The sequence below is a fragment of the Ciconia boyciana genome, chromosome 6 (genome assembly GCF_034638445.1).
Source record: "Ciconia boyciana chromosome 6, ASM3463844v1, whole genome shotgun sequence".
Lineage (NCBI taxonomy): Eukaryota > Metazoa > Chordata > Aves > Ciconiiformes > Ciconiidae > Ciconia > Ciconia boyciana.
Window position 1 is genome coordinate 53,077,164 of NC_132939.1, and position 27,431 is coordinate 53,104,594.

The 27,431-nt window shown below is 35.8% G+C and overlaps 1 protein-coding gene across 2 annotated transcripts in view; it reads right to left on the reverse strand.

Moving 5' to 3' along the window:
- Positions 1–27,431, reverse strand: part of TTC7B (tetratricopeptide repeat domain 7B) — a 147,024-nt gene that overhangs the window by 25,309 nt on the left and 94,284 nt on the right. The window contains exons 16-20 of one of the 2 annotated variants that reach the window (XM_072865634.1): positions 27,132–27,248; positions 22,690–22,787; positions 17,133–17,183; positions 11,293–11,433; positions 5,381–5,583 (exon numbers count right to left, since the gene is read on the reverse strand). In XM_072865634.1, the coding sequence (XP_072721735.1) occupies positions 5,381–5,583; positions 11,293–11,433; positions 17,133–17,183; positions 22,690–22,787; positions 27,132–27,248 (610 nt within the window). The remainder of the gene's footprint in view (positions 1–5,380; positions 5,584–11,292; positions 11,434–17,132; positions 17,184–22,689; positions 22,788–27,131; positions 27,249–27,431) is intronic. The other variant, XM_072865636.1, reaches the window with a different exon arrangement.

Consider the following 27,431-nt stretch of genomic DNA (forward strand, 5'->3'; position numbering starts at 1 on the left):
ATTCCCATAGTCACTTTCTGTTTCCAAAGAGCAACTAAATTCTAGTTTAAACTCAAAATTTGTAGCAATTTTGTTGTCAAATACTGAACAAAAATAGATCTGCTTTAAAAGAGTACTGTAAAACTCAGATAAAGCACCCAGGAATTAAGAAATTCTACTGATCTTCCTCCAATGGTAATCTTTAAGATATGAATCAGTATGAAATGGCTAACTGCTGTACTTGAGCTCAATAACAGTAAAAATAAAAGGAGATAACTTTGAAACAAACAGGGGAAAACCCAGACTTTCTTGATTATTCACCTTGATTCACACTTTGTTATATTTCAAAAGCTAATGACTATGCAAGTTGGTATTATGTACTTTTTATTGCAGTAAGCACTGATGGTTTTCTGTTGTAAGGCTAAAATAGGAAAGAATATTTTCAAGGCAGAAAAGAATATAGCCTGCGAGTGCCACATGGCAGGTGGAGAATTTAAAGTGTATTGAAATGGTCCTTGAGTCACTTGAACTCAATGGGCGTGTTCCCAGTTAAAATGCAGGTAGAAGTGCCACTGTTTTCTCAGAGTGCAGAATGCAACTACTTGAAATATTTAGATGTGACAGTGGTCAAATCACAGTGAAATGCCTTCTGTAAGGAGCAGTGAGTTTTTGGCCGAACGTATGTTTTGCTTTCCTTACTATGAAATAACCTTGAAGTTTTTGAAGGGCAAACCCACAATATTTTACTAACAAATCTAACAAAACCAACTACCGTTATTTCTCTGTTCTTCTTCAACCACCGTGTGCATACTGATGCACTTAGAGAGCAAGTCAAACAAGCACTGAGATTTAGCATTAGCATTTAGCATTACTGTAATCGGTTACAACACAAACCACCCACAAGAACCAGCATAACGTGCTTAGGACAAGCCTATGTGGCCTAAACCAACAGTTTTTACAGTACAGTGGCCATACAATGAAAATCAAATGAGTTAGTGAATGTTCCCCAGATGAGAACCTTGTTATGAAAGCAAGAATAAATACTAAAGAATACTACCTCACTGAATGAAAAAAGTTAGTTTGGGTGACTGTGTTTAGTCTTTCTCTTCTTTAACTCCCCTGACCCCTTCAAACAGGGTCTGAACTCACGTTTCTAAAGTCTTCTCTGCTTTTCCTTTCTTTCAAGTCAGCTCAACATCTGTGACAGGCTCATAAGCATGCACTACCCATATGTACTGCCAGGCTTCTTTCTGGCAAAGTGTCTTTGGGTTTAAAAAAAAAGTAAGAATTCAATGTAGTCAGAAATAAATATCAATATATTTATAACTGAGAAGTAAAGCGCACATAGTTAATCTAAGCCTTAGGAGATCTGACTTAGTTCTCCATAATTATAGGAAACTTTAATAGATATCTAACAGTGTGGAGTGGGGAATGTAATTCTTTAAGATAATGCTTTTTGAAAACTAATTTCTACATGAGTAATTTTGGATAAGTAACGTGTCTCTGTTTTAGTTTTCTACTCTTAGAAGCTAAGCTACTAATAGGATTAACTGGCAAGTGCTATGATGAATTACTTAATATTCAAAAAATACTAGAGTCTTCTAGGATTATAATGATATAAAGATGCTGGAAAAACTATTTCATGTCAAAGCTACATTTAGCTAAGAAATTTTCAGCCTGAGAGAGAATACACAGATTTGTTTCCTGGACAATGGGTTGAAATATTCATTGCCATTTCAGGCATTACTGAATGATGGCCCGTTTCAGGACTTTCCAGACGTCAGCAGTAAGGGCTACTTTCCACAACAGCACTCTGACTGCAGGAGATAAAAGACTGTTTATTCTTTTTTCACAGGGGAGGAAAACAATGACAAAAGCAGGAAGGCAGCAGTAATGCAGAAATCTGGAGGTGATGATAAAGGGTAGGGAGAATGGAGAAAGTTGTTCAAATAAATCCATTCTGGCCAAAATCAGGCAGGTGACAACCAAGTATATATGACATTCAATTGAAGTGCGAATCATCATTTTTCAATTTAGCAATCGAAGAAAATTTCAAATTTAATTGGGTGTGATAAAAAGTGATTTGAAATACAGAACACAAACTGAAGTATTTCAAACCTTTAGAACGCAACTTTGCCTTGTTTTCCCTGAGTGCACTGTACAACTCTTAAAACCAAGAAAGGACACTGCATTTGTTCAAAAGCATTGCTGCTGCACTCTGTGAAGTACACATAATTGATACTGACATGTTACTGCTTCACTCTTGGCACCTTGCGAGCAGAGCTAGCCAAATAGCAAGCTGGTATAGCCCCTGGCTTGGAGAAAATTTCAGTTAGCGACAAACGGTAAAAAATAGCACCCGAGAACAAGGCAGATCTTAAAATGAGAATTGCTTAACATAATACAGTGAATGAATGTATGGATTTAAACATTAACTGTATGAGGAATAATTTAATTGCACAAGCAACTAAAGAGAATTTTAACAGCATTTCCTTGAAGAACTAGTTTTGTTGCTCAGCTGATTTAATTAACAAAAACCCCAACATTTTAGAAGGGACTGAAATAGCAGTGAGCATGAACACAAACACACTGCCCCCTGCAGCCAGGTCTCTGTCAGAATATCTCACATCTTAGGTAATGTAACAGTAACCTCTCCCTCCAAACCTTCCCATTTATCATTATCATTTTGTTGGTGAACAGATCTCTTCCATCACTCTTAACTGCTCCAATTTTCACACCATCGCCAAGTCCTCCTGTTTTTCATTTTAGTAAATCTTTAAAACAGGTGTAAATCAGTGAAGACCTTAGAGACAGCAGCATAATTAATAATAACTTGTTTCTTTAGAAAACTGTAATTTTAGACAAATATAGTTTTTAAACAGATCATAGCAGCCAATAAAAGGTAACTGCATTCAGATAACACATTAGACGTCGGCAAAGAGCATGTCTTCATGGTCACATTAACAGAATATGGAGTCTGCACTTGAGACAAATGCAAGAGGCTTTATGCAGAAACTCCAAAGCACAGGACATGCCACAACTCACAGGAGGAAACACATCAGTTCTCAAGCCACAAGACTAAACTTTCTAGTTTTTCTTCACACATTTCTTCAGTAATTTAGATTAATAAGGTTGTTTCTGTGTAGAAACAGTAGATCGTATTCAGGAATAAGTGCTTAAAGAGAGTTATGGCCAAAAAGTTGTACTGAAAAATAGTAAAGCTTCAAAGTTTAATTTTTCATCCTTCTTACCAGAGTGATGTATCATCATTGAAAGGATGTATTATAAAAGGAGAAATCTTGCCTATTCCCAATAAGCCATTCTTGTTCATACAAATATAAACAAACATTGTATTTGGTTTTTGTTCTTCTCTGGACAGCTACAAATATCATCTCAAATCAAAGATCCAGATTTCTAAACCACTAGCATCAGGAAATTTTACTGAGTGTCAGATGTCACTCATTCTAAAATTTTAATTACAAGAAAAAAAGTCCTTCAAAACTGATTTCAGGTTCAACTATTTCAAGTAATTTTACTTGGAGAGGTAGGGCTCGATATGTATGCTACATGCTAGAACTTGTGCCATCCTTAAATCTTATTGCCTTTTTGTTGCATTTTATACGTAAAGTTATTATGATCTATACTTGGTATTTGCTCAAAAAAAAAGAAATTCACCAGAGCTTGTTAAATAAATCTAAGCTCTAAGGTAGCTGTTACATTGAAACAGTAGCATTTTATATTGCTTTCTAAGCATTGCTAGAAAGCCATATCAAATAATTTTAAAATATCAAATTAAACACAGAAAATAAGTTTTCTTCACAGAACTTTGGTTCATAAACTGATTGTCAGCTTAGAATTGTGAATACAAACATTACAAGTTAATGTTTCAGCTGTTGTTATAGAGGCTGGTATCTCCACGGTGCTCTTGCTATAGCTCCCCTGCCACTGAGATAATATCTCTTTGTTTATGTATGTTTACGTATTTATTATAAAGTGTTGAGATGTACCGATATTCATCTATACACACAGGCAAGAGTATACACTGCAAGCTTCCTCCTCAAAATACTTTTTGCAATAGTCAAAAGATCAAGAAGGATACAGAATCTTGTACTTTTTCCCCACATGGAATTACACAGACAAATATTTTTATAGCATACATCTTAAATATTTGTATTTAAGCAGCATAAATTTCTCAGTATCTATTCAAAACAACATCTTAGTACAGAAAACGTCTAGGGTAATAGAGAAAGCTTTTAAAAACAAAATTTTAAATTATAAGAATGCTTAAAAAGGACTGGCCAATCCAATGAAGTGAATAGTTATCCTCCAACTTGAACTCAAACAGAAAAGCTCATAAAAAGGGAACCCAGATTGGAAGCACAGTATTTTTCATCTCACATGACTCTCAAGGCAGCTAATTTCTCAGTCATTCTGAAGAGCACTGTGTGTTTACAGACTATTTACTCAAAGTTGGATTCAGAGGAGGGGCAAAAAGATACTCAGAAAAACATACGCTTTCATTTTCACTGAGCTGCACTGCTTTAGGTGGACTGCCTGCTTCTTCAGAAAAAGGAACCTTTTGGCATTTGTCAGTAGGCTCAAACATCTTGAAGTGCTGAAAAGGTGAAACAAAAAACTTTCCCTGTGCTGCCTTCCTATCTGATCTTTTGTCTCATATGTTCCCCTCAGGGATGCACAAGAAATTTCTCTGAATAATTCAGAAGCACCGAGGCAGAAACCAGCTTCTACTTCTGAACAAAAAGATTGGGTAAGAAGCTCATTGCAGCTGTTCTATTCTGCTCTATCTGGAAGAAAACTGGATTAAAAAAAAAAAAGTAATTTTCCTAACATAGTAAGCACAGAATATATACATGTATGTATATATGAAGTATATAAGGAAACTTATGCATTTATGCTGGGGAAGGCACCTTTGTACTTAAAGCTACACATTCCTTTGAGGGCAAGACTGATTCTCTACCTTTCAAAAATCCAAGAAATCACATAGCATGAAGCTAATCAATCAACATGTAGAATTCAACTTTCAGTTTGGAATTAGATAGCAGAATGACTGGTCTTTCCTCTAGACTACAGTATCCAACTCTTCTCTTAACTATGAGCCACCTTTATTTCCCAACAGCACTGAATATTGGGCAGATGCAAATTACTTCTTTTTCTGCAGTCTCTGTTAGGACTGAAATAGTCTTATTGCCTGCAGATCCTTTTTATGTCCCAACACACACACAAGAGAGAATAAAAAGCCAGAAAAGACTGTTTCCAAAGCTATTTTGCTAATAAGAATACAGATCCAAAACTCGTAAGCTATGGGTTACCCACACCAACTTAGGATTTCACAATACAATATCACAAGTTGAGACAAAAGTACTTATGAACGTGGACTTACCAGCCTCTGCATGCTTTTCACATGGGTAGGACTAATAGATAAGGCCTCTTCATACCAGCGTTTGGCTTCATCAATATTTCCACGAAGTTCAGCCACCTGACCTCTCATGTAGAGAACATAGTGCGACATCGGAAAGAGATTAGCTGCTTCCTGGGTACACGCTGTGGCCTCAGCAGGCTTCCCAATTCCTATGTAGACTTCAGCTGTGGAAGGAACGTGAGGACCAATGAATGATTCCTGCTTCATCATACCATGACTAGATGTTGTCACACATGTTGTATTTGTAAATAGTTTCATTCTAAGCAAAGGCTATTTTCCTCAAAAAATTTTGCAGCTTCAGAGAAATTATTACATAAAATGATTTATGTAATAATTTCTGCTTTTCTAAATGTAATAGGAATTTGAACCTCTAAATGGCTGTTTTAAACACCAGAAAACTCTTTATAGTTTGTTATTTTTAACTGAAGTCTGGGATTTTTTCATTTTAGTTTTATTTTTAAGATGTGAGCATGCCAGTATTCCAGTACTATTTAAGAACAGAAAACCCAACACAAAACAGCACACGGCGATCCTTACAGTAGGTAAGAGAACACAATTCATTACGGGGTTTTCTGAATTTTACATGTCAGCCATTAAGGAAGCAGTAGCAATTCCTCCAGCTACCAATCACTAAATGGCAAGCCTGGTTCTAAGTTTCCTACTTCAGAGCATTTTAAAAGCAATATAATGTTATTTGATATGAAAAGTTTCCTAGTTAAGTTAGCAGAACATGTGAAATGCTTAATCAGCATTCTGATTTGAGAAAATTTGTTCACATTTCCAAGCATTTTATCTAAGATATTCTCCAGAAGCTAAGAACACTTAACTCTGTAGCTTTAAAAAAAAAAAAAAGAAGCTATATTTACTTTAACATAAATCACTCCTGATGAAAGCAGTTGAGTAGCCTGACAGACACTTGTATAATCAGAATTGACTATATAGGGAAAAAAACCCCAACCATTCAGTAAGTGATTAACAACTAACAATGGAAGAAGTATTTGCCTTCAATAGCTCTTATGACACTCTTCAACACTGCTATTTCACTACCCTGCTGGATTATCTTAATCTCTTGCTGAAAGAGTGGGAGAAGAGAGGAATAAAGAGATACTAAATGGAAGAAAAAGATATTAAAGGTTCTGGGTTGGGTTATCTATTTCTTTTATGTTGATATAGACCCTAGAAAAATTGAGCCTCAAAGTAATTGTATACCTGCATTCTATTGTATCACACTGTACAAGAGTCACAGATTAAGGTTTAAATCAAAATGCTCCATCAAAACAGCAAAGTGATCTGTCGCTGTTAAGACATGCTTCACACTGTACAGTACAGGCCACCCATCTTGGTTTAAAGGCTGTCAGATCAGGATCTCACACTACAGTGGTGGATTTGGAATTATGCCTAAAACTCTGAAGGGGATTGATGTCTGAGTGCCTTTAAAGGAGCTTTCTTCTGAGATAATTGCACTAAACAGACTGAATAGTATCCCTAACTAGTCAACTTCAGTACAGCAGAGTATATAAACCTTAACTTACAGGTGATACCTGCTACGAATATTTGTAATTATTGTCATCAAAATCAATTTATAACAATAACTAACAAAAAATGGACTTTCAGTAGCAGTTGGCAAGTAAGCACAGTGTAAAGGTCCTACTTATTTGCTATTTTTTTTAAGCGATTTTTGTTGGGTTGCTGGAGTAAATTATTTTCTTCCTCTAAGACCTGCTCCTATTGATGGGAGAACAGACTTTTTTTTACCAAAAGAGCATTATTTTGCTCCTCAGTTGACTCAGTGATTTCACAGAACACATTCTACCTAACATAAATAGTATGTCCATGTGGATTATGGATTAATGCAGTATATTTTTAGGAACTAATGAAATGCTTTTTGATGGAAAAATGACTCATCCATATGAAGAACTAACACATGAAATTGCAGATCCACAACACTTTTTTCCCCTAACCCTGAAAGAACCACCTCACCTAGTCAGAGATGGTACTGTATAACTAAAGAATAGCAAACCTGGAAGATAATGAAGGGATAAAATTTTGAAATCAATATCTAAATTTAGGATAATTTAAAGTTTTCTAGGATTTTACTTTTACTAACTGTTAGGAGAATCCAAAGAGCAAGTTGTAGCCATAATTTGAGAGCTGGACATACAGCATAAAATGTGAAGTGTACTGAGAGGGTTTTTTTCTTTTTTTTTAAAAAACCTAAAATATTTTGGAAAAGCTTTGGGTACTTCACTCTTGAGTGCTTTTCTAAAAGCTACATGGTCAATATTACTACGTGAGAAACAAGATTTTAGTGAGTATAAAATAAACTACATGATTTAAATGCTAACCATTTGAGCTCTCCTGGTTTGACTGTCTCTTCTCCAGCAACATCAGACTTGAAACATAGTTTTAAATACACACTCCCAAATTGCTCGGTGAAAAGACAGTTAGGAAAAATATAATTTACACAGACTGTAAAAGGTCATAAGTAAAAGCTATAATTATTAGCAAATAATATGCAGAAACTAAAAATTACTTAAGTAGGTGATTATCTGCTACCACGATAATTCTAGACTGAAAAATAAGCAGAGGTTGGCTAATTCAACAGACTGCAGTTGAAATTCTGTATTCCTTGAGGGGAAACAAGTGTGGTAGCAATGGCTTCTAACACTAGCCTATAGAGGTTGCCGTACTGCTTATAAATTAGTCTTACGTTACTGTAAGAGATACTAAATCTTGCTGTCCTCCTTACTAACTGCAGCAGAGAAACTTGACAGTTATTAACAGACCTTCCTAAAAGTATTAAATTTAAAGAAAATAATGCCTTTATGTTTAAAGTTATTATAGAGTTATTTTAAAAATAACTTCTCCTCTACTCTACCAGAAGTTATGTAGGCTTTTTGAAAATCTATGAAAGAATGAATAGGAAGTCGAACTTGTGGCTAGGTGTTAACCATGAAAGTTCATTCAAGAAATTTCTAAAACTGAAGGAGAACTGTTCATTCTGAGATGACGACTTCAAAATGAATAAAAATGTTAAAAACCAACATGGCAAATTCAAATAAATCAGTTGTGGAAAACTGACAAGTGCCCGCAGACTTTGTAGGAAAATCACAGAGAGGAGCAGCAGTTTGAAGAGAAACCAGGTGCCAAGTCTGATGTGCTCTTCTCAATGTCTCCACCTAGAGAGCACCAAGAATGGTTCAAACCCTTCCAATGCTTCCACTTGCATTTTACTGAGAAATCAATCTATTTTCCAATCAAGCTGCAGAGAGTTCAGTCTTGACGCATTTCTCAAAGGACCATCAGAGCCATTGATCGTTTAGGGACAGGTCTGGTTTTTCATTGGGAGTTACTGCAGAATGTACTAATTGCAAAAGTCATTTTGTTTCACATTTAAAATAAGCCTGATTTTCCACCTTTACACTGTATGCCCAGAAATGAAAGGCTGAAACAGTCTATTAATAAACACAAGATGAAAAATTAAAAGCCAGTCACTGTGTGCAAAAGCAACTTCTTTGGACTGAATGCCATGCTCATTTACACTAATGACAGCTGGAATGACACTGTATATCCGTAAGAACAAACATTTTCTCTCTTTTTCACATCATATATATTAGTTTGGGTAAATATATTCCACTAAGTTTTGCATGTATTAGAACTTATTTATGTAACTTTTCCATGTCTCTATAATCTAACAGGAAGAATAATTCCCAATTTTTGTATTTTAAGATTTAAAGCTTGTTAAAGATCCCCAACACCCCGCCGCCCCGCCCCTCCCCCCCCTTCCCCCCCAAAGTAAAACACTGCACAACCATACAGGGAGTCAAACAGCTAAATGTGGCATGAGTCTTAAAAAGGAAGCAATTTCCCAATGGTAAATCTTCACTTTTATTTAAAGAACATGTGCTGTAAGTTAAGGCGTTAAGTAATTTCATCACTGTTTTCTATGCAAGTAACCCATATATACTGATTAAGATACCTTCCAGAATATCTGCTTTGTATTGTGCTTCTGGGAGAAAACTTTATTCTGAATGTTCCTACAGTAAGGAACCTTTCTCAAGGCTCAGGGCATTTACTGTAGCAGGACAAGTAGCTGAATAGCAGCATACCTAAACACTCTGAAATGCAGCACAAATCACCAGCCTGAAGTACCAAGAACAGGATCATTCCAAAGTGGAGAGGAAGTAGACTGCAGGCTGCAGTACCTTCTTCTGACGGCAGACAGCAGCTCTCTTTCATCTCTTGTTTTTTTCTTTCATTGCTGCCCATACACAAAAAGTCTGAGCACTCTTCATACTTTGTTGTGTCCTTTCCCTGGATCTTTAACACTTTAGTTCATTCTCCAACCCAACTCTCTCCTATTTCCCACCCATGCTTCCTCCTGCTGGGAATCAAGAATATGGCCTACAGACCACCCTTGCTGAGACAGATATTTTTAAGAGTGGAAAGTGGACTGTGCAGCAGATTGCAGCAGCAGACCACCAACGTGTATGCAAACCTGACTAAGTTGTGAACTAAAATGTAATCAGCAGAGAGTGTCCAGATCCCTCCTTTGTGGGCAAAACAGTAGCAGTCACTTGCACGGACTGGATAAGCAGCAACACGACATGACCAACAAAAATTAAAAACCAGAAAATAAGCAGTGGAACAAGGTGTCAGAGAAGGCTGAGAAATTATCAGCATTATAGATGCTAAGAGTTATGGTAGATAGCCATCTGTGATGGTTTATAAATATTTAAAATCAATGATGCCACGATGCAGGGCAGGTGACTACACTATGCCCTGATGGACCTTGCCTTGTTCTAATGTGTTGCTTTTGAGGAGCCCTTCCACCCCCAAATGAGATCACTATTATTAATCACTATCATTGCTCTTTCTTTCCAATCTTCTGGGCTTTTTCTCTAAAACACTAATTAATAACTGGGAGCCATTGCCCTGTAATGACTTTCACACAATAAAACTTAATGCAAAATAGGTAAATTAAAATGCTAAGAAATACAGCACTGTTTTGTTGAATGTAAACATGAAGAAAAAAATAATAATTATGTCACTGAAAAATGCTCAAGTCTGAGAGCAGACCAAAGCAGAACAATTGCTGATTGATTTCTAAATTACATCCTTCTGATGCAAGTATCAATAGAAAAAAATTGCACGGTATACATTTTTAACTGTAAAAACACGCTGGATCATCATTTTCTGGTTAAAATTTCATAGAACAGCCACTTGTGATATTGCATTTAGCTTGAGGCTTGAAGCAGCATAACAATACTAAATCCACTCAAGATGATTCCACATTTAGAAAAACAATCCTGGGTCTTTTACATTAATGAAGCTTGAAGGAAGAGAACTGAATGAGAGCTCATTATCACAGCTGCAAGGGACAGGTTGCTCAACAGTACTACTACCCTTTTTTTCCCCATACGCAGAGTTACTTATTTTCAATGATAAAGCTTTTCTAGTTGCAGGAACTCTATTCTTACAAACACCTTTTTCCAACCAATGGAATTAGGGCATCTAAATTTCCAAATACTAAGATAGGTATTATCTTAGTATAGGTATACAAGGTGCTTCAGAAACTAAATTCTTCACAGATAAGGGAGAGTGTTGCCTTTGTTCTGCAGAAGATATGACTCCACTGATAAAAGCTGCATTACAAAACTACTGCCTTATCTTATATAAATGATCTTACACACAAACAACTCTTATGTGCTTTTTATTCCTTGACTTGCTTCAGTGCCACACACACACCTGGAAAAAGTTTGATCTGATAAGTGATAACAGATTCTGAATTAAACCAACAGATTTTTGCAAGTCCTTAGGCTAGCAAGAAAGGGGAGGGGAAAGAACAAGAAAGAATTTTACATTCACAGTACCTGCATGAAGCCATATTTGAGCCAGAGTCATCCAAGGATGCAGGGGACCTTGTTTCGGGGCACTGCTTTGCAGAGATGAAGCAACCTCAGACAGTGCTTGCTCCACTCTGGAAGCTGCTATTGATGTGGCATGGACTGAACCTGTATGAGTAATAGAAAAATTATCATCATAGGAAGAATGAAGGCCATACATGTTGCATAAAACATTTAATCGTAACCCTTTTCATAAGAGGTTTTACCCCAAATGCCTCAAGATTTAATTTACATGTACCATTTTGGAGAAGTTTTTTGAAATGTCAGGTTAATTTTCCTTGTTATGAAAGCTTTTATACTGGTCTGAAAGACTATATAAAAAACACACTGAACATTGGTAACTATACCTGACACATTTTTGGGTTGCTACTATGAATACTCTCTATTAAACTCGACACCTCTTTTCTGGCAATGTACAATCCAAAAAAAGGTTTGTGATGGTATCGTGCACTGTAATCTTCAGGTTGCTGCACGCACTTTGATGTTGGTAATTGCTATGTCTTTCCATAGAGTGCAATTAGAGGACTATTTTAAGACTAATAACACTACAAAAAAAGAGAACTAAAGTACACAAGATGATCACAACATACCCCATCACAAATACACAATTAAACTGCACTGAATGTAAACCTCAGCTAATCAAGAAGGCTGAGTTAAAATGCCTTGTGGCAAAAAAGTCCCTTGCATAAAGAACATTCCGAAAGCATACTATGTAAAGAATAATTCTCATAAAATGAAGCATTTACAAGTGAGATTAGAATCTCACTGGCAAATACTACCCTTTTCAAAGTACTGGAAATAAAAAAGCTTCTATGACTAGAGAATATCTAATGGCAACTGTACTTTGGATAGCCAATTACTGACAGTGTATTTAGTCATGAGTTTGGTTTTTTCTTTTTAAATCAGGTCCATGAATATTTTAAGCTACACTCCTTCTTGTCATCTAAGCTTCAACGTATCTCTAGTTGTTTTGTAATTACAAATTACAAAATCTCAGACTGACTCGGCCTGATTAATAAATAATGGAAGCGAAATATTCCATATTGGATCAGATGAGAAGTCTTCTAAGCCCATCAGCGTATCTTGAATGGTCAACAATGGCAGGTACCCCCAAAGAAAGTATTGAATCCTATACAGGTTGAACTGTACCCCGACAAGCTCATCCTCATCACTAGCAGTTCAGAAATAAACGAAACCTTTGCTCTCAATAGCACAGCTTTTCTAATAATTTTAAAAGACAGGATTTGCCACATAAAACATACATTCTTAAGTGTGACAAGATAAATCAGCAAACCAGAAAAGCAGAAGAAATTCCTAGTACACAGATCAGCAGGAAGAGAAAGTTTGTCTGAAAGCGTGCATCATGTTTCCCTTAACTGACAGAAACAAGGGAGAAGCGGCACAGGACATAATTAGCATTTCATATGTCATTATGAACAAGGAATTGCCCTGAAGATCTGAAACAGTGTCTGGCCATGGAGTTCGCTTTCCTTTGCTGGCTGATGAAGCAACTCAAACTCCAGCCTGCAGAGTTGAATGTTCACGGAAGTTTTTGCGTGTCTTATCTTTAAGGCTTAACTTCTGAAGAAATATAAAGGGAAGTCTAAGCAAGAAGCACGTGGAGCGTATTCCACAAAAAATACCAGCAAAGCTACCATAAATAAGCACTAGTCACCAGGAATCTTTTTCTTGTCTGACATCCCTTTCTGTAAATGCACGTCACTGCAGCCTGTCACTTGTTAGCCTTCCAGGGACTAATAGTGAAAGAGCCTCCTCATCTCTCCAGAAGAATTTGTAAAGAAAAGGTGCAATTCACTGACACAAAGGATATCATCTAATCCCTTCCGTCTGAAAAGCAAGTATTCAATTTAGTATTAAAAAGGGCCTATGTTTTTTATTATTTAAAGCAAGGACGCCGGCTGCTAGCCAGGCCACAAGTAATTTCACATAGAAAGTGTGATGTTAGATTTTAAGCCTCTAGTACTTAACCATAAAGCACATTTAGTAATATATTATTAAAATTTTTGTACATCAATTTCTATATCAAAAAGAACTATACTGTGATAAAATTCTTATGAGTTGCAGTGCCACCTATGTTAAAGTGAAAGTGGTGTGGATACCGAGTGCTTCCTATGGAAATTAACTCCTATCCTGGACTGTATTCTGAGTGGCAGAAAAAAAGAAAAAAACTTTAAAAAATCTTTATAGAAATTTTTTTTCGAAGTGTTATTATTCAAATTGCTAATATTTCCTGTTTAGGAAAAAGGTACCCCTTAACATATCGCAGCAATTAGTTCTCTGAAGAAAACACACACATACACAAAGTAATAGTCTTCAAGTGTCCTTACTTCAGTCAAACTACTAGAAAATAGTTACCTCCTATCTTTCACCAAATTAATATAGCTGATATAAAAAGTATTCTAAATTAATAATGAATATTAACAATCTAAAATTCAACGTGGACCAAGTAACTTAACTGTTTTAGAAACTCAGACTGCAGATTATTCAACATAATCAACTAAATTTAAGCTGCCTCTAAACAACATCTCAAATAAGTGGATTCTTGGGGTTTAAGTTTGAAGATCAATGTTAAGCAGCATGCAAAGAAACTTGGTGTAATCTTCTGCAGGGCTGTTTGGAAATCCCAGCCTTTGAAACCCTTCATGCTTCAGTGTTATTTAAAATATAGAGAACTTAAGGATGTTGCGAAACAGCACAAGAGCATTGATAACTGGGCTTTTTTGTTTGGTTTTGTTTCTTTAAAAACCCTCCTTGCATTGGCTATTAAGAGAGATATCAAGCACAGGGCTATACAGTTTCCAAAAGGAGGGGGGCTGACCTCTAGTACAGCCTTGCATAGCTAATCAGCACAGCCACTGTATCCTTTACCACATTTTTATATCCTTGCTATTACCTTTTCTTCTTTTCTTTTTTTTTTTTTTTTTTTTTTTTAATAACAACAGTAGTCTTTTGACACTGCCCAATCAGGCATCTTTCAAGTACATTGCACTCATGCCGACGGCTCTAACCCAAAACTCCCTAAATGCTTCTTTAGTATTGCCACAATTAGCTGTCATCGTGACTCATTTCTGGCTCCTTCTGTTAAAACACAATTAGTAAGCTTTCATTTTGCAGACAACTAAAAATCATTTAAAGACCATTTAAAGATCCTGTGTACTAAAAAGCTTTTTCTGACCTTCCTCCAAATTTTATTCAACTTTTCTTATTAGAACTAACTTAACTGAACTATTTGTTCCTTGTTCTAACCCAGGGGTCCCCAGATTCAGATCTTTATAGTCACATTACAATTGTAAAGTGCATAGTAATTTCAACTATAACTGGTAAAGATACATAGTGGTTTGTGAGAAACTGAGGGTAAATAGTGGATCTTAAAGTCTGCTCGAGGCCTCACAGATCCTATGTAGCCAGTTACTTATTTGGTGGCTCCCTGCTGGTTTTGTCATAAGCTCTGCTCTCTCTTCCCAGCCTTATCTGTATTTTTCTTTCTTTAGTCTGTGTTCAGTACAAACACAAACATATCCTCACTTTCAGTGTTACAGTTCACTCAGTTGTAGCTTTCCTTCAAATGCTCAGATAGATCAGCAGTAATTTCTGGTTTAAAGTTTTACCATCCCTTTCATGCACACAAATATCCTTGCACTTCCCAGACAACTTCTAGACCTGCTGTTATAGCATGACACTTAAGAATCAAGAAAAAATTCCCTGAAAATACCACAAGCAGCAAAGAGTGTTTATTTTGAAATACAAAAGCATGAGGTCTGGAAAAGTAATATATCACCAAAACGGATCCTGGCTACTTGCTTTCATTTGTTTAGTTTTGTTCTGAAGCTTGTTTATACTAAAAAGGCCAAGTGCAAAACAGGGACTGTCTTTGGAAGATCTAGAATTCACTACTTAAATTATTACTAACATCTAGAATCACAATCACATTGCACACTGCAAAGGGTGACAGAAGGTCTTAACCATAACAAAATGTTTCTAAACCAAAAAGGTATAGCCTCCCACTCAGGTTTCCTATAATGACATTTGTCCAGAATTTACAGAGTTTCTACTCACCATACTAACATAGTATTTGCAACAACCATGGCTATGTCGATGTTTCAATTCAATCTCAAATAGAAAACCTACCAACAGCCTTGTACAAACACAATTTAACCAAGAAGTTAAGTCATCTCACAGAACCTTTCTTTTCCAAGTCACACCTACAGTTCAACTTCTGTGAACAACAAAGTGTTCAATTTCAGGCTTTTCTTAAGATAAATATTACAGGAGAGTCTACATGAAAGCCATCTTTTAAATACCATTTATAAGTCACCCTATGTAAATAAGCGTGTTATGACATCTTCAGTTCTTTCTTTGGTCATGTCCCAATAAATTCTTCACAACGTAGCATAATGGACGTGAACTAAGACATGGACTCTATCAGCACTTAGTTGGCATGCAGGCTTGGAGAAAAACAAAAATCACTTTGCTATGTACATCAAATTTTCCTTCTGAAAATGAGGAAAAGAATGGATTGTCATCCTTCATGAAGCATGTTCATATCAACTGACAAGAAACTATAATAGGACTTCTTTTTATACCATAGGAGAGAATATTACTAAAGTTTTACAATCAACACATTTTCAATGTTTCAACATTTCAATAAAGAAAAAAAATGCTTTAACAGCAATGCTCATGCAGGAGAAGAGGAAAAACCCCATGACTTTCAGCTTTACATGCACACAAAGCTGGCAGTAAGAACATTAGTGGTGTGACATACAGAGAACTCTGTGATAAAAAAAGCAATCACATGATACAAAGAGGCAGTACCTTCTGCAGGACTAATACATCACTGAAGTGATGCATAAGATTAAGATAGATTGGCAGGTTTAGCCAAAATTAACAATTTTTCCTATAAAATTCATTAACTGTCTGAGACGCCTTTCACAATCACAAATTACAAAGCTAGCTTGTCTTTTGGTACAAAGTTATGCGTGGAGATATTAGTAGTCAGGTATGGACTGCATCATTCATAGAGCATTCTCTCAGCTCTTTGAAAAAGATTTTCTGTGCCTAGTCACTATCAAACATGCTGTTTCACATCTCTTCTTACTTTTCTCTCCTCCATCAAATTGGTCTCCTCTACTACCTCATAAAAATTATCAAAAAGTAAAGTAATCAATGAAAAAAAATCCCATAATTTACTATTCAAGGCTAAACACACAGCTTTATAATGTAACTGGTTAGCAAAAAAGAACATTATTTCACATCCTGGTTAAAGCAGCAGTTATTTTTATTGATCTATATTCTTCATTCTCTCTTATTTAGCTTGTTTTCATCATTTCATTATTTTAAAGTGTACCCTTAAGAGATTTATTCTACAAGCAAAATTTGTACCACAAGAGAAAGTAGTAGTTTATTATGACTCATGACAGCAGTTGCAATGTTGCATTCTGGACCAATGTACTCCTTAGGAACAGCAGTGGCATAAAATCTTCCCTAATACAACATACTGGCAGCTGGCCATTATGTTATACAAGACCTTCCTAATATATCTTTATTTGCAGTCCTCTAGAAATGAATACTGCCTCTTTAATTATTAAATGCAAGTGTTAGTTGAGTGCATTCAGATCTCGTATGATTACAGCCCTTGGGGTGACTGAATGGGCAAAGAGCATCAGCCTTGCTTTACACACTATCAAACTTCCACTATTGATGGACAAAACATGTACGTTTTGTGGTAATGGAAAAGGTGATTTAAATCCTTAAGAAATTAATAAAACTGCACAGTGAATACTACTTACAAACTGAAAAAAGGGAGTAAAAACCATGAAAGTAAGCATCTGATGGATTGCCTTTGAACAGATCAAACCACAAATTAAAATCCAAAGTAAGGAGAAAAAAAAAAAATTTATATATATAAACCAAAAACTCCAAGAAAGCCAGAGGATTTCTGATAATCTTCAAACTGTAAATCAGGTTTACAAGGTTTCAAAAGATAACAAAACTAAATAAGACTGTTACTGTTTACAATAAATGTTTTCATAGAGCCTTTGCTACACCTCTAAAATCATGTTCCAGTTCAACAGAAATTGGAAGTCAAGTCAATAATACAAAATGCCTTTTGCTTCTTTCACTAGAAAAAAAAATTGAACTGAGCAAGATATAGAACATGAGATTTTCAGCCTTGGTAACTATACTAACACGCTATAAGCATCTAGGCAAACCTCTACTTACTCAAAGATAGAGAGCTTTAACTTTCATTAATCATTTACACTACACAAAGGACTCCAATATCTGTTTTTTTTCATGGTTCCGCTACTTCTCATGCATATGGTGGAAGCTCTTTTCCCTGAGGATACAGTAGCTTGGAAATGGAAAACTTGGGCTTTACATAATGGAATCCACGCTTGGGCTTCTGCATTCTTTCAGTTTTCCTTCATTCTTGAGTGGGTTCTTAATAACTTGTAGCTCTGCAAAGAACAAGTAATTTAATGCTAACTTGGATGTACTCTTTATAGAATAGGTCTGAGCAAGTTCAACTCAACGACACCCAAACCTGTAATACCAACCAATCTGCTATTCAAATGCTTCAAGAAGAAAGTCAGACTTCAACTAGTTAAACTTCTGTAAGGGACAGATTTCCTGGAGACTAAAGGAAGTGCTTTCCTTAATTTCCAGCTACAGGCTTACATATGAGCTAGTGTTTTCAGAACTCTGGTCTCATGTCAGCTGTTTTAACAAGTGAATTTTGCTAATATTCAAAGATTTGTCTTCTACATTTTGTTAGGAATTAATATCTTTGACATGATATCGGTTAAAGGCTAGGTGTCAAAAATGAATTTCTTAAGATTAGATTATAGTAAATGCAGTGACAAAAACAGCGCTATGCATAAAGCTGTGAGTGAAGGACAATTTAATAGAAATGAAAAGGAGTTAAAAAGAAATGGCTGGAAAACTATGTTGATTTTACCCTGCCACCTGAACTACTCTGGCAGCATTACTGTACAGTTTGTATTCAAACAACATTGAATTGATCTTACAGCATGTTTAAATTGGCATCATTTCAATGAACAGAACAGCTCTTGACTTGAAACAGCATAATGCCAATTTTCAGTGCTCTAATACCTCTGAATGATTCCAATATGCCCTACCTGCAATATGAAAATACACACTGATATTTAGGCAATTTCTTCCTTCATGTGAATTTTCAGGGAAGGTTTTGGATGCAATTAGCTAAGGCTTTCTGAAGTTAAGTCATTAAAAACTGTACAGATAAGAAGGAAATTCTGTGGAAAGGAGAGTCTTGCTACACAAAAGATGCCAGCAATTGAAATAATATAATAATAATAATAATAATAATAATAATGCTACAAAGCAGTCTTGGCCAGTAACCTCTTTTACCAAACACCTATCCTTTTCTGTAACAGTCACATGAACAGAGTATTAAATATATCTAACTTTACCTCTTTGGGGATCAATAAAACAGTCTATTCTGATGAAACTCTTAAAACCCACTCAGTATTTAATGAATTGCATCTTAAAGGCCAGATTTCACTGACACTCTGTTGAAACTTAAACTGTTTAAACACGGTTTATCAGTTATGAAGATTATCAGAAAAATACAGCACAAACTAACACGCCCATCAGGAAGAGAAAACCAATTTACAGCGAGAAGGTGTACAGGGCTCAGGAACTTGGTCACAGTATGGAGAGGCTGCATGGGGCCAGACAAAGGTATCTGGTTTAGGATGAGGATGAGGAAGATGAGAAGATACAAACAGTTGGAGAGGAGACTCTGTTCTTGAGAGAGAAGATGAGGAAGTATCAGAGGCTAAAAAGCGAAACAAAGAGAATGATAAGGGTGTGGGGGGTGGGAAAGAAAAAAGATCCAAGAACAGAGTTTAATGGACTCATGGATGCCAAAAAATGCAAAGCATTTATTTCACCATTCAGTAAGATGGAAATGGTTTCTACATAAAATAAATATCACTTCTGAAAGCAACACAAAAAAAAAATTTCCCCATACTCTCATGTACTCTCCCTTCCATACTAAGCTAGATTAAAAAAAAAACAAATTAAAGATTTTTTTCCCTATGTTCTAATGCATAAATTTGTAAAATATATTTAAGGGGAAATAAAGACCAAATTTTAAAACTCAGCTACTATTCTTTCTTCCTATGATAAACTCAGTGGACTGCAACCAACACACAACAAATTGAATAATCTGTTTTTATAAGATTGAGCGCAACTTACCTTAACCAAAATAGCCAACTGAGTCTCAAGTGATTTGCATATGCGTATCTATCTTTGGATAGCTAACGTGCCTGCCTCCCTGTGAGATTTTACTTCAGTGATTGATTCATCAAAACTTTTTTTTCTTCCTCCATATTTATTTCCTTCATCAACATATACAAATATGGGTGCATGCCACTCATAGCAAACCAGCTGAAATAGAAGGCAAACTTAAAGTAGATTTGCCACAGTTATTGATCAGGACATTAGAATTAACAGTCTAGCCTTGTAAGAAATCCACAATACACTCTTTTTATACTTCAAAGGTTACACTAATTTAAACTTGAATCATTTAATCATTTCTGATTATGGGATTGGTAAGAGCTCTATATAAAACTGATTTTAAGATTTTTTTTTTTTTCAAATTTCAACTTCTGCTTAATTGATACATCTAAGAAAAAGAATGGTTTACACCCATTACAGCTAGATGTATGTTTTTTAACAGATTTTAAAATTCAAATTGCAAGTATGTAAGACTTCAGATTTGAATTTTACCTCCCGTTTCTTGGTACTCAGATTGGCCGAACTCAGACTAGACAGGCAAAGGGGATCATCATATGTGGCAAGCAAAGTTAGGAAGGGGAGAAGTTCCAAATGTTCATGTGTTTACACACACATAAATGCATACACATGGTAGCATTATACTGTATAAAGAGGAGGGCAGCAAACATTTCTGTCCTAAGAGGATTTTCCGCAATACCTTTCCTGCATACCCCTATTTTAACATTGGTTTATTTATTTAAATGTCAAATTCCTTCTGCATTTCTAAACACCGGGGATCCACAGAATTTGCCCATGAGCTCTTTCACCCTATAAAGGTCTAGTATCTCGACCATCTATTGTTTCTGTCATCTACCTTTTGCGAACAATGGTTTTTTGACAGTCTGCTTAAAGTTTTCTCACTCAAACACTATGACAAGCTTGACTTCTTTTATTCTTATAGTACCATAACCTTTTAATTTATGCAAAATTTTTATATACATCTTCTGGATGAAGAATTTTGGACAAAATTTGGATATGGAGCTTTTATATGTATACTACTGTATAGATACAGTAGATGACAACGCTCTAGTCCTTACCAGAATTTGAGTATTGGCATTGCAACAAGATTTCTTCTGCTAAAATTAACAGCTAAAAAAAAAAAACCTGAACAAAATACAACCCCAACCCCCACCCCCCCAAAAAACAGAAAAAAAAAAAAAAAAAAGACACATCCCCAACCTATCCTCCACAATTACCTTTTGTAAGAAAAATAATCAAAAAGGGACCGCATATTTTTAATTTCCCTCCTTGACAATAGAGATAAGCTCTAACAACACAGCTGAGATTCAGAAAAAAAGACAAACTGGAACTTGAAAATTGGAAAAAGAAAAATCAGAATGTATGCATAGATCCTGTTTTCCAATCAAGATATTAGCTGCAGGATTGAATCTGGGGCAAGCTTCTTGAAAAGCTCACTGGATGAGGGTTCATCTTTACTTAAAAGTGTCGAGGAATATGCAGTCTTTAAAAAGCACCAATTCATTATGCTCTCAAGTGTGGTAGTTATAAAATAGGACATCCCAAAGGTGTAGATCAAGAGCTTTGTGTCCCCATGGGGAAAAACGAACAAAAAACCACAGCTAACCACAAAAAAACTCTCACAACACCCCCCCCCCCCAGCCTTTTCTGAAGGCATAAAATAAATTAGCTATACCTTTGTCTATCTACATAGGTATATGAAACCTTTAAAATCTAGTTATGTCCTTAAAATGAAACAATGAGCTAGACTAGAATACAGAATGATCATTACAGAATGATATAATGATATCTTCTACATCTTAATTATACGAATATAAGAAGACAGAAAATTCCACATTAGGGGCAGAGCAAGCTAAATTATGCCATACTTCAGACCATATCATATTGCAATTCTTTGAAATCAGGTGACCTGATCTTTGTAATGAAAACTGTTTGCCACTATAGCAAGCACAGAACACTTTCTATTTACGTACACGATTTCAAAATTGAGTGAACATTCGATCCAACTTTAACTTTCAGAAGTTAAATATCAAAATTGGATTTTTCTCTACTGTACAATTCTGATATTAAACAAAGAGATACATTACACATTTCAATGTATCTTAATTTATGGGTCAGTGTATTCTAATTCATAGGCTGGCAAACTTTCCCATAAGCTGTTTGTGTCAAAGTGTGATTAAGAAGAAATTCACATCTGAAAGGTGCCAGGACAAGCATGCTACAGTTTTGAGATAAACCCCAGGAAACAGAAAACTCTCAATATTTAGAACGCAAGTAACATACTGTAAAGGTTTTTGGAACTAACATCATCATGGTAATTCCTTCTGCAATTTTCACAGACTGCATGGCTCACCTGCTTTTTGGCTATATGACTTTTAAGGTATATCAATTTGCATTGTGATAACTGAACATATTAAAATAGGCAAATTACATATTGTAAATGCTTACTAACATGTAACAAACTTAGCTTTTATGTAGTGCACCTGTGCACCACATTTTTTGATATGTATCTCAAAATACCGCAGCATATATGATTTGTAATAAATAAATTTTGCTTATAACGTCAAAGCTATGTCTACAGTAAGCCAACCCACCCATGTAATTATATTTTAATATATATTAGAGATTTTAATGAATTTAATTAGCAACAATGTCTTCCGGTTTTTTGAGATTAAAAGTTTTCTGAAATTTTTCTGATTTGCCTTTTAAAAAGAAAATATGTACAAATACCGAATGGACAGAGAAGTATAGGACTTTGGCAAATAGGCTAGTTCAGCATACTAATTTTTAGCCCTTGCATAAGAAAATACCGCTACGCTCAGCAAGATCCATACTATAGGTATTTTAATTTACAGAGAACGTGGCCGGCAAGTATTTCATAAATAAAAAAGAAAAAAATCTTATATTGCACAATGTCTATTTCCACTTATATGACAACAGTGAAATTATAATTTAATTTTGCAAAATAAAACCAAAAAACTAATGCAAAAATCTAGCTGTGGACAGACCATTTTACCTATTTTATTGTTCAAATGCAGTTCTTACCGGTTTCAGGATCACTGAAATCTGGTAATGTAATTGTATTAAGCTGTCGTCTATCAGCAATAGCTCTGTCTAACAGGCTGCTCCCACGTCCGGAATCACTGTAATGAAGTATAGAAATTGTAAGCTATTAAAATATAAAATTATATACTGACATACAAGTTGCATGCTGCCCTCCTCCCACAAAGGTTCTTGCTATAAAAGTTCTTGCTATGAACAAATTTAGTACCAAGCACCACTAACCACTCACAGTGCATTAAGCCAGCTGCATTTATAACAGAATTAAGCTGAGCAAAACTAAATCCATATTTACTTCAGCAATTCTGTTTTCATAATTAATACAACCACGAAGGGAATACAGCTATGAATCAAATTAAAAGCCTAACAACTTTACAGAGGGATTTATTGTACCTTAAACTTTTATATAATATGAGGTACAGCTCTCACAGTAAGCTGAGATGGCAGATGTAAGTTTGAAAATCCACACTTTTCCCAGACTGAAGAGAAACACTAAATTCAGGACATCTAATTTTAGGTAAAGAAGTTATAAAGATGCCATAACTACATTTCAGATAAAAAGGCATCACTTTTATCTCTAGAGTTTTGGGGTTTGGTTTGTTGTTTTGTTTTGGTTTTTTTTTTTGTTTGTTTTTTTTTTTTTTTTTTTTTGGGGGGGGGTGTTGTTGTTGTGGTGGTTTGGGGGGGTTTTTTTTTAATAGACACACAGTATTAACTGCCTAACGTTGAATTTGATCCTAACAGCACAATAGGAACATTTTGAACACTTCCAACACCTCAGAAACCTAAGCAGTAGCAGTGGTTTTCACTGATTGCTCCTGTGGACAAATGCACTTAATTTCTACTTCAGTTGTAACTCAGTATCTGTCCCTCAGGCTTCTTGTTGATATACTTGCTGAAAAACTAATTGCTCCTACAAAGACTATTAAAGATTCAGCAGAAGAACAGGGACTGAAGAACTAAGTGCTCCTTCTCCTTAAGATGAGGCGAGTATTGAGACACATTGACAGAACAGTGTGAGGAAGCACATATGGACACTCCTTCTTTAACATTCTATGGTTAACACAGTAATTTCATTTTTAGGATTGTAAGTCTGGTACTATTCACTATCAATTAATAGTTTTTTAAAAACCTCATTTAAAAAAAAGCACCCCACAAACTTAAAAATAATTAAGCTTTAAAGCAATTGGGTTGTTAGCCCAACTTAGCAGAGTGCAAACGTTTGTCTGATTCTCAACAAAGAGAAAAAACTCCACAAAATTCCTAGCTTAAATTAAAGGCTGAGAGACTTGAATGTAAACTGCAAGACTGGAATTCAGTACATCTTTCCATTTGCCTTAATTTTAAAATCCCCTCCTTCCAAATTTGAACTGAGAGAAGGGCAAGAAGCCTTTCAGCAACTCTTTATAGTTGCACACTTCAAAAACCAGTGAAACAACTTCCTCTCTTTGTACAGCTGTTACTAAAACGGTATAAATAAAATTTTACATTACCCTAACATTATTGCATGACTGATTTCCTTACAAAATGATGCCATTATAGAAATCCACAGGAAATGGAAGGGAACTTTCTGGGACACACACTATCAGCTATAGCTGTTACATCAGTTGGTGCATATTTTCTGGTAACCGCTGTATTAATTACTTCCTCAATCCACAAGCAATAACATGCCAAATGTTGCTGACAAGGAGAGCCAGGCTTAGCATAAGTATCTTCTGAGCACAGCACTCGCATTGTGGTTTGTTCTGTTTTCCTAATGCAAACTAAGAACTGGAAAAGAATTGAACTATTTTCCCATGAACTTCAAGCAGCAGGCTGAAGATAAACATTTAAACTTTCCAAGCCTTGCACCACAAAATAAGTTTTAAATTCATATTAACCATCTCACGAGGAAAATGTTTGTATGCCAATTAAAGATAAAAAGAAAATTGTTCTAAATCAGCTGAACAAAGGTAAGGCACAGTGTTGCATTTAGCACTTACTTTATGTGGTATATCTAGTTATAGATAATCTATTTTCATTATGATAAGATTATTGAGGACACTGAACTCAAGTTTACTCCATAAAATCTGATTAATTGCAAGAAGAAATATTTAACATAAAACACAGCTTATCAAAAAAGTGAGTTCTTATCTCATTGGGAAAATGATACATCAAAATTAGTTTTCAGTCTAAATCAGAATAGAAAAAGATGTTTCAAATAAGTATAAAGGATACTTAAATCTTTGAAAAAACAACATTGTAGAAAGGTTTCAAATGATTAAAAGATCTTTTATTATTGGCTTAAAGAACTATTAAAAAAAGCTTCAGTTATTTCCAGTGGGAGACAATTTTCAAATGGTGCTTTCCAACAAAATGAAGTATGTGTTAAAATTACAGAGGTTGGAAAATTTAAGTTTTCACAACAATCCTGCATCATCATTCTTCACTACATCTGGAGTGCAGTTGGGTGAATAGAACTTTCCAGTCAGATTTCAGGTCTAAGTGATAATTGTTATCCCAGTCAGACACATCTGGATCACCATGATACAATATGAAGGTATTCAGCCCTTAAATTTCACATGGACCATCCAAAGAAAGGTTACAGCTTGGTATCCGTATCCACTGATTGACATAACTCTGAATGTGTGATTCATGAAACCTGTCTCCTTCCATCATGACACTTATCCACAGCTCCTGTCCATTCCATTCCTAATTTGATTTTAATTTGTTACTGTAAACCAGAACTTCAAGAAAAGCTTTAAATGTCAAGATAAAAAAGCAGTAAAAACTATCAGATGCAAAGCAGTGCTCATTAATTTTTCCACTTAGATGTTCTTGAAGAACACTGACATGAGAGTTAGCAAACACTGCTGTTAGAAGCTGACACAGACAAGAGTAAGTTTTCACAGTCACTGCTGATGTCTGAAGGAAGCATTACTTAATGTGTATTTAACATGGCACAGTAGCTCTTAACACAACAACAACAAAAAGTAATGACAAGCCATGTGATAAGCCATGTGGAAAAAAAAAGTAATGACAAGTAATGATTAGAGCCCTGATCTGTGTAGAGGATGTAACAGCAGAGACGGAAAGTGAAAAGTTGTGCTGAAGTACATGCAAAGCCTCACTGAAATTAAGCTTACACAGAAATGGTAACTATTCGGCACAGCACAGCATTCTGACAATAAACTCTTACACCCCCCTCCCCATACACACAACCAGCCAACTAAAATAAACCACCACCCACTAAGTTAGAAGAGAAATTCTCTCCCAGGTCCCTGCTGCTAGTTCAGTAACTTTGAGTTGAAAATAATTCAGCTCACACCTTTCTGGTTGCTGACGTACTTGCTTTCTATAACCCCCGAGTCCTGCTCCCTGCTCCACAGCACAGCATCAGTCTCTCTCAACGCGCTGTGACTGACTCGGTCCCGTCCCAGGCTTTTCCTGCCACGTCCTCTGAACTTCCCTGCTCTGAACTGCTCGGTAGCTCGCTAAGGAGAGAAGCAATTTTCCCTCTTTGGCCATTAGGCCAACTCTCTCAGTCTTCTCAGAGAGATCCATGCGTTTACATAACTGAGATCAGCAAAACTGAGATCAGCAAAAACTGAACAGATAATGTTCATCATACTGCTATACAGGTATCTGATGCCACCTGGTACAAAGCTCTTCTGCTGCAGCATCCCTTCTCCAGAAACTGTCAAGCCTTCGGACAACCAGATAGCAGGAAATTCTGCCTGTCTTCTTCTCCAGGTACTTGATAAACGTGTTGAATAGTACCAGCATGGATTTCTGCAAAGCAGCCTTCCCATTTATTTCACAGCTTATCTAAACTTATATGGCAAAGGACCTTCACGGAAGCATTTTGGAAACCCAAATAGAACTATATCAATGTATCCACATACTTGCTAATGCCTTTGAAGAACCTAAATAGATTCCTAAGCAAGACCTCCCTTCAAAAAAAAAAAGCCATGCTGACTTTGCAAGCACATCATATTTATCCATGTGACCTCTGATGTTTCTATAGTCTTAATTAACGTCTAGTCCTCCTTCATTTTATTTCGTGAGTCCTTGAACTAAATTTCTACTACAGTAATCTCTCCACAAGCCAATATAAAAGGCTCTATAACCCAGATTGGGGAAAAAAAACAAGACAATACCAGCACATTGAGCCCCATCAAGGACAATGGCAGAGTTACCCAATCTCTGTAATCAGCCCTCATCACTGCAGAGTTTATTAGCTTTGGCGTACCTTACTTCACAGAACTCTGGGTAGTTTCTGCATGTCCATCAACTGGTATCTCTGCACTTCAGTCTCCAGATTCCCAGAGGATTGTTTTGTTCATACGAAATACCAGACCAAGTAAAAGCAGGACTGCTGACCTAATATTGTCCTGAAAGGCTACTGAGCAAGGTATCGAGCAGCCTAGAATTCTACAGCATCTTACCTTGGGTTAGTGAGATTGTAGCAGGATTTCCAAATCTGGAGCATGTGTTTACAGGTAAGGAGTGCTTCATCTGGGCCTCTGCACAGGGACTCCAATTTGACTTTTGTAAACAGTAATCTAGTGAAAAGGGAAAAGAAATTAAAAGAGAAAGAAAAGAGATCCCAATTCAAGCAAAACATTTTTAAAGACAGCCAACATCACACCAAACTGGAGAAAATGTAACTTCAAAGACAGTGTTATTTTAAATAATTGTTTCATGAAGTAATTACAATAAAGTCAAATATCTAACGTCATCAAAGT